This window comes from Thalassophryne amazonica, chromosome 2 (assembly GCF_902500255.1).
Source record: "Thalassophryne amazonica chromosome 2, fThaAma1.1, whole genome shotgun sequence".
Lineage (NCBI taxonomy): Eukaryota > Metazoa > Chordata > Actinopteri > Batrachoidiformes > Batrachoididae > Thalassophryne > Thalassophryne amazonica.
In genome coordinates, this window is record NC_047104.1 from 114,870,348 (window position 1) to 114,883,389 (window position 13,042).

At 41.1% G+C, this 13,042-nt stretch overlaps 1 protein-coding gene across 1 annotated transcript in view; it reads right to left on the minus strand.

Moving 5' to 3' along the window:
• Nucleotides 1-13,042, minus strand: part of cdh16 (cadherin 16, KSP-cadherin) — a 163,059-nt gene that overhangs the window by 40,414 nt on the left and 109,603 nt on the right. The window contains exons 11-12 of the mRNA XM_034192397.1: nt 12,215-12,291; nt 5,326-5,517 (exon numbers count right to left, since the gene is read on the minus strand). Of these exons, the coding sequence (XP_034048288.1) occupies nt 5,326-5,517; nt 12,215-12,291 (269 nt within the window). The remainder of the gene's footprint in view (nt 1-5,325; nt 5,518-12,214; nt 12,292-13,042) is intronic.

Genomic DNA, 13,042 nt, shown 5'->3' on the forward strand with positions numbered 1-13,042 from the left:
GTGTTCTGTGTGGTAAACTGCCATTACTGCCTGCTTACACTATCTAATTATTCACTTGGGCTGTGAACAGTGTGTAATTTCTGACAATGAAACGTGTCTGCCTTCTCACGCTAACCTCACACCTCACACTGCAACACGATTTGCTCAAATGCACGTTAATTCAAAGGGATTTAAAGGGACACTCCGTAACAAAACATAAATCAGCATCCACATACGTCACAGCTCTATTATCTCTACTGGGGAGGGAATTTTTTAAACCAAAGGGGATGTCACTGAAAATTGATTTAAGGTAGATGAAGGAAGAATACATTAGATTTTGAGGTGAATGTGCATCCAAGTACATTTTTATGAATATTTCTAAAGTTTCTATTATTGATTGTGGAAATAATCTGGATGCATACATCATAACACTATATACAATGTATCTAGTATTATGATGTAAAGAACGTGTATTATGGTGCATCCAGAAAAGATTCATAACGCTTCACTTTTTCCACATGTTGTTATGTTATAGCCTTATTCCAAAATGGATTAAATTAATGTTTTCTATCAAAATTCTTCTCACAACACCCCATAATGACAACATGAAAAACAAATTTTTGAACAAATGAATTATCCCGAAATCCCAGTGAACCAAAACAGACTGAATTAAAAGACACACAAAACACAACTTGAAGGTATCATATAGGAGAAAACAGTTTTTAATTCCAGCAGCACAGTGGATTAGTGGTTAGCACTGTTGCCTCACAGTAAGCATGTCTTGTGATTGATTCCCACCTGTGGCCTTTCTGTGTGGACTTTCCGTGTTCTCCCTGTGTTTGCGTGGGTTCCCTCTGGGTGCTCTGGCTTTCTCCCATATCCAAAGACATGGAGGTTATGTGGATTGGAAACTTTAAATTGTCCGTAGGTGTAAATGTGTTTGTTTGTCTACATGTGGCCCTGCAGCAGACTGGTGTCCTGACCAGGGTGTAATCCGCCTCACACTTTATGAGTGCTGGGATAGGCTCCAGGCCCCCATGACCCTTAATTGTTGTCAGTGGTTGAAGGTGAGTCAGTGAAATTTTTGCAAATTAATTACAAACACAACAACAACAACAAAAAACAAAACAAACAAGAAATAACATGTACATAAGTATTCACAGCCTTTGCTCAATACTTTGTTGATGCACCTTTGGCAGCAATTACAACCTCATGTCTTCTTGCATATGATGCCACAAGCCTGGCACACCTATCTTTGGGCAGTTTTCTCCATTGTTCTTTGCAGCACCTCTCAAGCTCCCTTCGATCCCATGACTCAGAATAATCTGGCCAAAAGGTGCAACATACAGGGAGAACAACAGTGGACCCAAAACAAAACTATGAGGTACCCAAAATTTCATAGTTGAGGAATCAGATGTGCCATTATAATGTATACACTGCTTTCTACCTGACAAATAAGATCTCAGCCATGCAAGCACCCTTCCAGAAATAACAAAATTATTTTCAATCCATTAAAACACCATAGTCAACTGTATCACATGCTGTGCTCAAATCAAGCAACCAACAGTGATGCATAATCTGCTTCCTTGGCCATCAATAGATTGTTCACCAGTTTTGTGAGAGCAGTCTCAGTGGAATTATGAGCACAAAAGGCCGACTCTAGGGCTCAAAAAGATCATTCTATGACAGATGTGTAAGAAGTTGCCTTGCAACCACCATTTACTACACTTTTGAGAAAAATGATTTGATAATTGAACATTTGATATAGCTGGAACGATCAGTGGTAGTATCTCTCTTACAGCTTCAACTTTCAGGTTAAAAATATTTCCATTCAGTTCCTGGTCTGTGTTGCTGGGAATATGTTTTTAGCTGAGTGTGGATTTTATGGATTTCAGCTGATCTTTTTGTTTCCAACAAGAAGGTATAAAATGTATCAATGCTCAAAGGTACAGTGTTCAGACAGTGCTACAGTATATCTAGAGCAACAAAGGATTTTGTACCATTTTGGGTCCTTCCTGTACTGTGATTTGTTAGTGTACATGTACGGTTATAAAGGCAAGATTTGATCTTGGCCTGTAACATAGACTTTTAACTGATTTTTCTCAAAATCATGTCACTTTTGTCCTTGGATGATTCTCAATCATTCGACCAAGTGTGGTCTAAATCAGATTAATTTTCTATGAGTTATTTTGTTCAAATACAGAAAGATGGACAGCTAGACAGAGTTGGGACGAAGCCACCATCAAGTCACTCTCAAGCCATGAATCATCAAGTCCCAAGTCAAGTCTCAAGTCAGTTAAAACCAATTGTTTGCAAGATGACGTGAGACTTGACTTGGGACTTGCAGATTGATGACTTGAGAATGACTTGTGACTTCATCCCACCTCTGCAGCTAGAGGGCTGGTCTTCTGACAATTTGTGTTGCATTGCAGACAAAGTGTTCCTAGAGCACCAATCCATAGTAGAGTCCATCAATTCATGGTACCCTATCAAAAATTCTTGTGGTAATTATGCCTACCATTTCCAGTGTTGCAGGCCATAGCCTATGAAGCTTGTGTACTGTCAGAGCATGGGGAGTATGTTTTGAGACTCATATTTTTATGTATAATTTCAAATTGAGTATATTTTGATAGACTAATATTCCCTATCAGATAATGGCAACAGTAAACACACACTTTATTTTATACCTTCACGCACTCCATGCACTCCATGCTCCATGCTGTTCCGAAGACATTCCTCACAAATCTGCAAAGTTACTTCAATAAGGTTGCATGAAATTATGGGCGCAGAAACAGATCTCAGAAATAAGGGACTGTGCATGTGCAAAGCCATAAGGTAGCACATCAAGCATAGGTTGACAGAACACCGGAAACAATCCCCCTGTATCTGCACTCAGGCATAAACAAACAAACAACAGCAAAAAAAATGAAAAAAGAAAAAAAAGAGAACAATTTCACAAAGCAGCAAACTCATATTGTGGAATTGATAAACACTTAAAAATTCTGGAGTGCTTCCCCATGTCTCAATTATCTCAGTGAAACCTAAGGAGGTGAAAAATGATAGTGGTTCAAAGACAAAAGTGACAACTGTTGACCATCCCATCTAACAATTTAAACCCCCAAATGAGAAAAAGAAATATTCTAGTCCCTAGAATTGTCAGCATTTTTCTCAGAGGAACAACAACAACACAATTCACTCATATTCATTGATGCACAGAAAAGAGGCTGAAAATAATAGACTGTCCGCTGCCTGGCCCACTTTCAGTGAACAATTATCTTACACACACACACACACACACATGCTCCTGCTGGATTATAAGAGGCAGGCGAAGGGCAATGTGCCCCAGGGATGGGAAAGATTACAGGGATAAAATATTCCATTGTCATCTGGAATCTGTTTTTAAGCATGTGGGAGATGTGTCAGAATATTGTTTTGCTGTTCTTTGTGCCATTTCCGTCTTTAAATATATCATCAATCAGAAAAGTGACTTAAGTTGTATACATTATTTTGGCACACACATGGACTGCACAGACAGCCCAAATGCCTCAAAAAGTGATTAAAGTGACTGTGTTGGATTTAGGAGTGTTTACAAGCAGAAATGGAAGATAGAATTCATACCACCTGTTTACAGATAGAAGTTAGGCTTAGAAAGCAGGTGAAGATCTGTGAGAAGCAATATGGTTTCATGCTGAGAAAGAGCACTACAGATGCAATGTTTGCTGTGAGAGTGCTGATGGAGAAGTATAGAGAAGGCCAGAAGGAGTTGCACTGTGTTTGTGGATTTTGAGAAAGCTTATGACAGGCTGCCAAGAGATGAGCTGTGTTATTTATGAGGAAGTCTGGAGTGGCAGAGAAGCATTTGAGAGTAGTCCAGGATATGTTTAAGAACAGTGTGACAGTGATGAGACGCACAGTAGGAATTACACATGCATTCAAGGTGGAGGTGGGATTACATCAAGGATTTGCTCTGGGCCCTTTCTTGCTTGCAATGGTAATGGACACGTTGTCGGATGAGATCAGAGAGGAGTTTCCATGGACTATGATGTTTGCAGATGACACTGTTATCTGTAGTGGAGTAGAAAGCAGGTTGAAAATAGCCTTGAGATGGAGTTAAACTCTGGAGAGCAGGGGAATGAAAGTCAGTACGTGCAAGACTGAGTATGTCTGAGTGAATAAAAGAGAGCCTGGATAATAGTGCGGTTACAAGGAATAGAAGTGGTTAAGGTAGATGAATTTAAATACTTGGGCTCAGCTATCCAAAGTAATGGAGAATGTGGTACAGAGGTGAAGAAGACAGTGCAGGCAGGGTGGAGTGAGTGGAGAAAGTTGGCAGATATCTGCAAGAGTGAAGGGGAAAGTTTACAAGACAGTAATGAGACCAGCTATGTTGTACGTTGTGTGAAGGTAGAGCTGGAGGTGGCAGAGCTGAAGATGTTGCAGTTTTCTTTGGGAGTGATGAGGATGGACAGGATTAGGAATGAACATATCAGAAGGGCAGGTCAGGTAGGGCAGTTTAGAAACAAATTCAGAGAGGTGAGATTTAGATGGTTCGTAGATTACCGACCCAAGGCATATAGGGAGAACAATGCTGAGGATGCAGCCACCAGGTAGGACGAGAAAAGGGTGGTTTATGGATGTGCTGATAGAGGACGTGCAGGTGGGTTGTGTGACTGGGGAAGATGCAGAGTACAGAGTGAAATGGAAATGGTTGACCTGCTGTGGCGACCCGGCATGGGAGCAGCTGGAAGAAGTATCTGTTCATTGGTGTATAATTGCCTGCAAAAATGAAGTGATGTGTTTTCACAAGCTTACAATGAGCACTTCATGTGTGCATGGGAGTGGGCCCCCTCAGTGCAGACGCAATGTTGCATCGTCACGTTGGTATAGCAGCCTAATAGGGACATACTTACTCTGCCTGTTTCATTTGGCATACTGATGAAACAGAAAAGGAATCAGTGTTTGCTCCCCTGAACACACTGTTACTGGTTGCTCTCACAGGCTGACAAGATAGAGGAGCTTCATTTTGTGTGAAATAGATAATCATATATAGCGGTTATCATAAAAGAAACCAAGGGATCATGAAACCTCATCACCAAAGAGGGGGAAATATGAAGGGAAAGAAAACTGTGACCAGCATACAATCTGCAATCTCAACTCTAGGTGATGCTAAAACCTTCTTACTGAAGCTTTAACATGTTTTTTTTCTGACAGGACAAATTGTGTTAATGAAGTAAATTTATTATTAAAATATTGGACACATTGAGGATGAGGATGTCTTTTCATAAAATTGCTATTACATTAAATGTTTGCAGAAACTGAATGAATGTTTTTAGTTTGATGATTTACCTTCGAGAGGACAAGTGAGACTTCATTGGTCTGCTTGTCTGTGACTAATGTAAAGACATCCTCCTCGTTTCCAGACTCTAATCGGTAGTCCACCTGCCAGCTGTCTCCTCCTCGCACGTCAGCGTCTCCTGCCAGCACAGCTGCTACCGTGGTGCCCGTGGGAGCATCCTCCGGGATGTGAAAGGGCCCGTACTGATGTCAAGGACATGGAAAATATATCAAGAACAAAAAAGGCCCTGTCATTTCATCAGAATCTGTCACGTACAGTATGAAGATCAACACACACACACACACACACACACACACACACACACACACACACACACACACACACACACACACATACACACACACACACACACAAACACACACACACACACACACACACACACACACACACACACACACACACACACACACACACAAACACACTGCTGAAGATCTTTGGTTACGACTGCGGGACCTTAAATGCTGAACTTTCATCTTGATCACTGAAGTTTGTGCAGAACTGCTGAACTTAAGAAGAAGAAAAGTCCTGATCACTCATCTTTGATCTCAACAGTGTCCTACTGATGAACTTTGATCCCAACCACTGAGGTTTATTCTGAATTGCTGATCTTTGATTCAGATCAATCTACTTTGATCCTGAATGTTTGATCTTCAGACATTGCCGTGGAGGTCATGCCATTACTCCTCTCTCTCTCTCTCTCTCTCTCTCTCTCTCTGTGTTTTTTTAAACAGGATTTATTAGATCATGGTTGCTGTAACCAGGATCACAATTAAAGATCAAAGGCAGGATCAGGTCAAAGGAATCAGAAAAAAAAATTCAAGCTAAAAGGACAATGATGAAAGGCAGGACCCCTTGATGCAGAGCTGAAACAAAATATAACCAACTCTTCCTTGCCCCCTGTTGCCCTGCTGGTGTTTGCTGACTTTTATTCACTCGTGTCGCTGTGTTTAGACAGCCGTTTAATCTGCCGCTCTCAGATGTCCTCTGGCGGAGCAGCCGTCCCTCTGATCTGACTCCCCTACCCGAAGGGGCTCCAAACCCAAACCTGTCACCACTCCAGTCCCACATCACCTTCCCATAGAGCTGTCTTCACACAGCAGTGGAAAAAACAGCACTTGTCAGGCGTAACTGCAAAGGAACATTTTCCACCTCTGTGTTGGTGCATGTGTGTGTGCATGTGACGTGTGAGAAGTATGTGAGCAAGTGTGCACACATACACCTGCAATGTAAAGTAAGGGTTCAACAACAGCAGATGTGGTTAAAATGCTGAAGGAGAGGACATACAGTAGTGTTCAGAATAATAGTAGTGCTATGTGACTAAAAAGATTAATCCAGGTTTTGAGTATATTTCTTATTGTTACATGAGAAACAAGGTACCAGTAGATTCAGTAGATTCTCACAAATCCAACAAGACCAAGCATTCATGATATGCACACTCTTAAGGCTATGAAATTGGGCTATTAGTAAAAAAAAATAGTAGAAAAGGGGGTGTTCACAATAATAGTAGCATCTGCTGTTGACACTACAAACTCAAAACTATTATGTTCAAACTGCTTTTTTAAGCAATCCTGTGAATCACTAAACTAATATTTAGTTGTGTAACCACAGTTTTTCAGGATTTCTTCACATCTGCGAGGCAATTTTGTTGGTTTGGAACCATGATTTTGCTCGTTTACTAGCGTGCTTGGGGTCATTGTCTTGTTGAACTGTGGCTTGAATTCAGAGTTTGGGGGTCGTCTCACAAACTGTCTGCGGCCCTTGGACCCAAAAAGAACAATTTTACTCTCATCAGTCCTCAAAATATTCCTCCATTTCTCTTTAGGCCAGTTGATGTGTTCTTTGGCAAATTGTAACCTCTTCTGCACGTCTTTTATTTAACAGAGGGACTTTGCGGGGGATTCTTGCAAATAAATTAGCTTCACACAGGTGTCTTCTAACTGTCACAGCACTTACAGGTAACTCCAGACTGTCTTTGATCATCCTGGAGCTGATCAATGGGTGAGCCTTTGCCATTCTGGTTATTCTTCTATCCATTTTGATGGTTGTCTGTTTTCTTCCACTCATCTCTGTTTTTTTTTTTTGTCCATTTGAAAGCATTGGAGATCATTGTAGATGAACAGCCTATAATTTTTTGCACCTGTGTATAAGTTTTCCCCTCTCCAATCAACTTTTTAATCAAACTACGCTGTTCTTCTGAACAATGTCTTGAACGTCCCATTTTCCTCAGGCTTTCAAAGAGAAAAGCATGTTCAACAGGTGCTGGCTTCATCCTTAAATAGGGGACACCTGATTCACACCTGTTTGTTCCACAGAATTGACAAACTCACTGACTGAATGCCACACTACTATTATTGTGAACACCCCCTTTTCTACTTTTTTTTTTTTTTACTAATAGCTCAATTTCATAGCCTTAAGAGTGTGCATATCATGAATGCTTGGTCTTGTTGGATTTGTGAGAATCTACTGAATCTACTGGTACCTTGGTTCCCATGTAACAATAAGAAATATACTCAAAACCTGGATTAATCTTTTTAGTCACATAGCACTACTATTATTCTGAACACTACTGTAAATAATACAACGGTGACCAAAATTAATAAAATTAAAGAAGATAAAAAACAATAAATAGTAAGGAAAAAAATGAATAAAAATGAGCTACGTATTCACACAAAATTTCTACAGCCAACATTATGTAAATGCCATGTTTTGTCACTTTTTTTTTTTGTTTTGTTCTTTTTTTGCCAGCTTGTAATGTCTGAAGTCTTGTCACATCAGGCTGACAGAAAGAACAATTCAAGACAAGATGTCTATTATCACAGCATGACGGCTTTCCCACGTACCTCTCAAACCACCACAACTCTTTTTTTTTATCTCCTATGAGTCAGCACGTGGGTGGAAGTGAAGGGATTTTCTTTAGCCAATTTTCTTCATGCCAGAAACTGCACCAGAAAGAGGGGGACCTCCTCTGCTCATGTTTTCTTATCAAATAAAGACGGATATTACAGAAGTATTTATACAGTTATCCTGAAATGATCTACCACTCAGTTTTTTTTGAAGTTCAAACTCATTCACCCTTGTAAGTGACGATCAAAAAGACATGGATTTTTAAAGGATATTACACATAATGCTGTTGGTTGCTTTGTTTGTTGTCTGTTGGACTATTTGTGGACAGGACATATGATTGGCTAAAGGAAAGGACAGAGAGCACAATTTGTGTTCCAACAACAACAAACAAAACTATGAGTGTAGTGTATAGTGCCTGTCCTTGCGTGCATGTGCAGTGGGTCTGATGCTACATCTAAATTGATCATCGATGCGGTCACCACTCATGGACACATCATTGCTTTGCCTCACATGACTGTTCCCTTCCACTGGAGAATAACCTAATCGTGACACAGGCTGGCTCCCTGCTGTGGCTCGAGATGGTGTACCAAAAAAAAAAAACAATTCTACCCCTTAACACATTCATTTTCATCATTAATGCCTTCACCCTGAGTAGATTAAATGTCTCGGTATTATCGCCACACCTCAAAATCACAGTGAACATATAGGCAGGGGTCAAAAGAAGCAGGAAAAACAGTCACAACTGAGGTTAATTTATGTGCAATATTGATGCAAATTGAACAAATGAACAGAAACTGAACAGAGTGAAGTCTCCTGAAGCAGCTGGAGTGGAGAAGAGAACACTGTAGCACAGAAACAGCCATGGACAGTCCCTGTCAGCCAATCAATGAGCTGACACACAAACCAGTTCCAACAAACTGATCACTGATCACATCACCATGCATTTTATTCTATTCTATTCAGTTCAGTTTCATTAGTCAAAACATCTATTTTCTATATCCATTTACTCCAATTAAAGGCAGCCATCAGAAATGTGTTTGTATGTAGTGAAAGCCTCGAACGAAAGACCTTCATGTCTCTGGGTCTTCAACTTTCCAGACTGAGAGATGTCTGGGAAGATCTGATAGTGTCATGATGAGGTCACTGGACAGAGATGTTTGGCAAAACCAGTAACTTTGCAGGAAAACAAACATTCACGTCTTTAGTGTCCTGGCACTTCCTTTGTTGCTTTATGGTTATGAAACTTTGATACAAACCAGTGAACTGGGGAGACAACTGGATGTCTCGGCACTACATCTCTTCAGAGGATCCTTTGTTCCTGCTGGAATTAATTTGTATCAAATGAACAGTTACTTAGGGAGACTGGTCATGTAGTGTGTTTCTCTGGGTATGATACAGCATGTGGGTCAGTGTTGAGGACCCTAGTATCTGTACAAGGCCAAGGGAACAGCCATGCTTCTTCTGGCTGCAACAGATAAACAACTACTCTCAAGAGGTGAGAAGGGACGAGTTGTCTGCCCGCTGTTTTGGTATCCTGGACTCCAGGCTGTTCAGTAGTGTACTGGATGTGGAAATGCCCTGCATCAGTGTGTGCTCCCAGACCTCACCTGACCTGAAAATTTTCCTCAGAGATTTTGGTCTACATCGACATGAGAACAACACTTTTATGTTGTTTGCAGCAAATTCTGACAATACCATCTGAATATTTTGCCAGACCCTGAGACGTTGTCCAGTTTTGGTGAAGCCATGCCCAGTATAGCCTCTTGAAAGGTTCGACATGCTTTACATTCAGAGATGCTGTTCTCCATACCATCAATTTCAGTTCAATTTATTTAGTTTATATAGCGCCAAATCACAACAAAGCTACCTCAAGGCACGCCAACAAGTAAAGTCTAACCTTACCAACTAATAGAGCAAGCACACATATGATAGTCATAAGTAAAAACTCCCTCTGATATTGAGGAAGAAACCTCAAGCAGACCAGACTCAAAGGGGTGACCCACTGCTTTGGCCATTCAACCAAAAAGGTTTACAATGCAGAACATAACGCAACAACAATTGACGAGAGTCCATGCAGGTGTCCATGAAGGCGTCCAGTCCACCGCTGAGGGGTTGGGGAGGGGGAGCATGGCTTGAATGACTATTAATTTGAAGTTGCTGTGCATTTCAATTTTTCAACAAATCTGGCCATTCTTCTGTGACTTCTACCAGGCATCATTCAGGCATTTTTTTTTGCCTACAGAAACCACCCCTGCCTGAATACTGATAGATAGATAGATAGATAGATAGATAGATAGATAGATAGATAGATAGATAGATAGATAGATAGATAGATAGATAGATAGATAGATAGATAGATAGATAGATAGATAGATACTTTAATGATCCAAAAAAAATTTAAACACCCCATAGCTTAAAACACATCGTTATACTTATACAGTACATTCAACACACACAAGGACAAGGAAAAAAAAAAACACCAACACCAATTGAGTGGACATTCATGGTGAGGGGTACATTATACATTCAGTCACTGTAAGTGCATCAATAGGGGAGCAGTGCAAAGAGTGGGTCTGTATGTGGCATAGCTCAGTGTTGTAACTGAAATCTGATGTATAGAGGGTAAACAGAACAGGAGAGAGGACAGTTCCTTGTGGGGCACCTGTACTACTGATCACAGTCCCAGAGACACAGTCTTTCAGCCTCACAAGCTGTGGTCTCATGGTGAGATAGTCTGTTATCCAGGAGACTAGGTGTGGGTCTACCCTCATCCGCAGTAGCTTATCTCTCAACAGTGGAGGCTGAATGGTGTTAAAGGCACTGGAGAAATCAAAAAACATGATTCTCACAGCACCATTACCTCTGTCTAGGTATGAATGAGCTCTGTGCAGTAGGTAAATGATAGCATCTTCCACTCCTACTTTCTCCCGGTATGTGAACTGTAGCGGATCGAGTGCATGGCTGACTTGGGGTCTGAGGACGTGCAGTAGTAACCGCTCCAATGTCTTCATGATGTGACAAGTTAAAGCAACAGGCCTGAAGTCATTCAGTTCACTGGGATGTAACTTCTTTGGAACTGGGATGAGGCATGATGTCTTCCACAAAGTTGGTACTCTCTCAAGATGTAAACTGAGGTTGAAGACATGCTGCAGAGGCTCACCTAGTTCAGCCGCACAGAGTTTCAGGAGTCTAGGACACACTCTGTCCGGTCCAGCAGCCTTCCTGGGCTGGAGTCTCCTGAGCTCACACGTCACCATGTCTGATGTTATAGAGACAGGGGGAGGAGGCTCACAGTGACCAAAATGGAGGTTATTGGCTGGTTTGAGAGGCACACTAATTGAGGTAGCTGCCCGAGAGGGAGGACTATCGATAGTGGAGGTCGGTGATAAGGGGTGTACATGAGGTGGTGTATGAGTAACCCCAGCTATTAGAGGGGATTGGGGGGCAGTGCTAGAGCAGGCAGACCCTAGAGATGGTTGTATTGGAAAATTCTAGTGGATCAGTAGTTTCTGAAATATTCAACCCATTTGGCACCAACAACTGTGGCTATGTTCAAAGGCAAATACATCTTATTTCTTCCTCATTGTGATACTTGGTTTGAATTTTAGAAGATTTTGGTGGACATGTCTACATGCCTAAATGCATTTTTTTTGTTCCATGTAACTGGCTGAGTAGATTAGATTTTCTTGAGCAATTGAACAGGTGTACCTAATGAAGTGTCCTATAATTGTAAATACTGTAACCAAAAACAACTGTAGTTTTATTAGATTAAACTCAAACACACCTTTAATAGTACAAAGCTGTCCCAGTAACATGGTGCCCTCTGTAAACCTGAAATTAGAGGCAGCATTTTGTTCCTGCTAGTAAAATTAGATCAGTGGCCCTCAGGGTGGTTTCAGATTGTGCAGTCCAATAACCAATTAGTGCCTGTGCTGTTTGTCTTAACTGTCTGTCACTAACTTTACATTGTCTAGAGTTGACTGATACATTCAATTATTTTATACCAGAAGGTGTGTTTTTCATGTACTCACTTACCTCATGTTGTGAAAAGACCGGTGGGTTGTTGTTCTCATCCTGCACCGTCACAACCACAGTGCACGAACTGTTTAAACCTGCCAGGGACATCATCACAAGACATCATCATAGCTTCTGTTAGTGACTCAGGGTCAGACTATCACACAACTAATGCATGTTGAAAGAACAGAAAGTGCCATGAGTCATAAAACCACATCATCTGTGGCAGGGGAAAAATAAAAACCAGACTAAAAATCTCCCTTTTGCGGGTCCTACAGTGTCCATAACGCTTCTACTCTCTACCTGACATAGCTATGAAACAATAGCTGTTGGCTTTTGATTGTGATAAATGAAGGCTGAATGTATACTGTAATTGATGGGATTTAGCTTTACATCTATTTTTTATTGTCTCTGTCAAATCAATCAATCAATTCAATCAATTTTATTTATATAGTGCCAAATCACAACAAACAGTTGCCCCAAGGCGCTTTATATTGTAAGGCAAGGCCATACAATAATTACATAAAAACCCCAACGGTCAAAACGACCCCCTGTGAGCAAGCACTTGGCGACAGTGGGAAGGAAAAACTCCCTTTTAACAGGAATAAACCTCCAGCAGAACCAGGCTCAGGGAGGGGCAGTCTTCTGCTGGGACTGGTTGGGGCTGAGGGAGAGAACCAGGAAAAAGACATGCTGTGGAACAGAGCAGAGATTAATCACTAATGATTAAATGCAGAGTGGTGCATACAGAGCAAAAGGAGAAAGAAACACTCAGTGCATCATGGGAACCCCCCAGCAGTCTAAGTCTATAGCAGCATAACTAAGGGATGGTTCAGGGTCACCTGATCC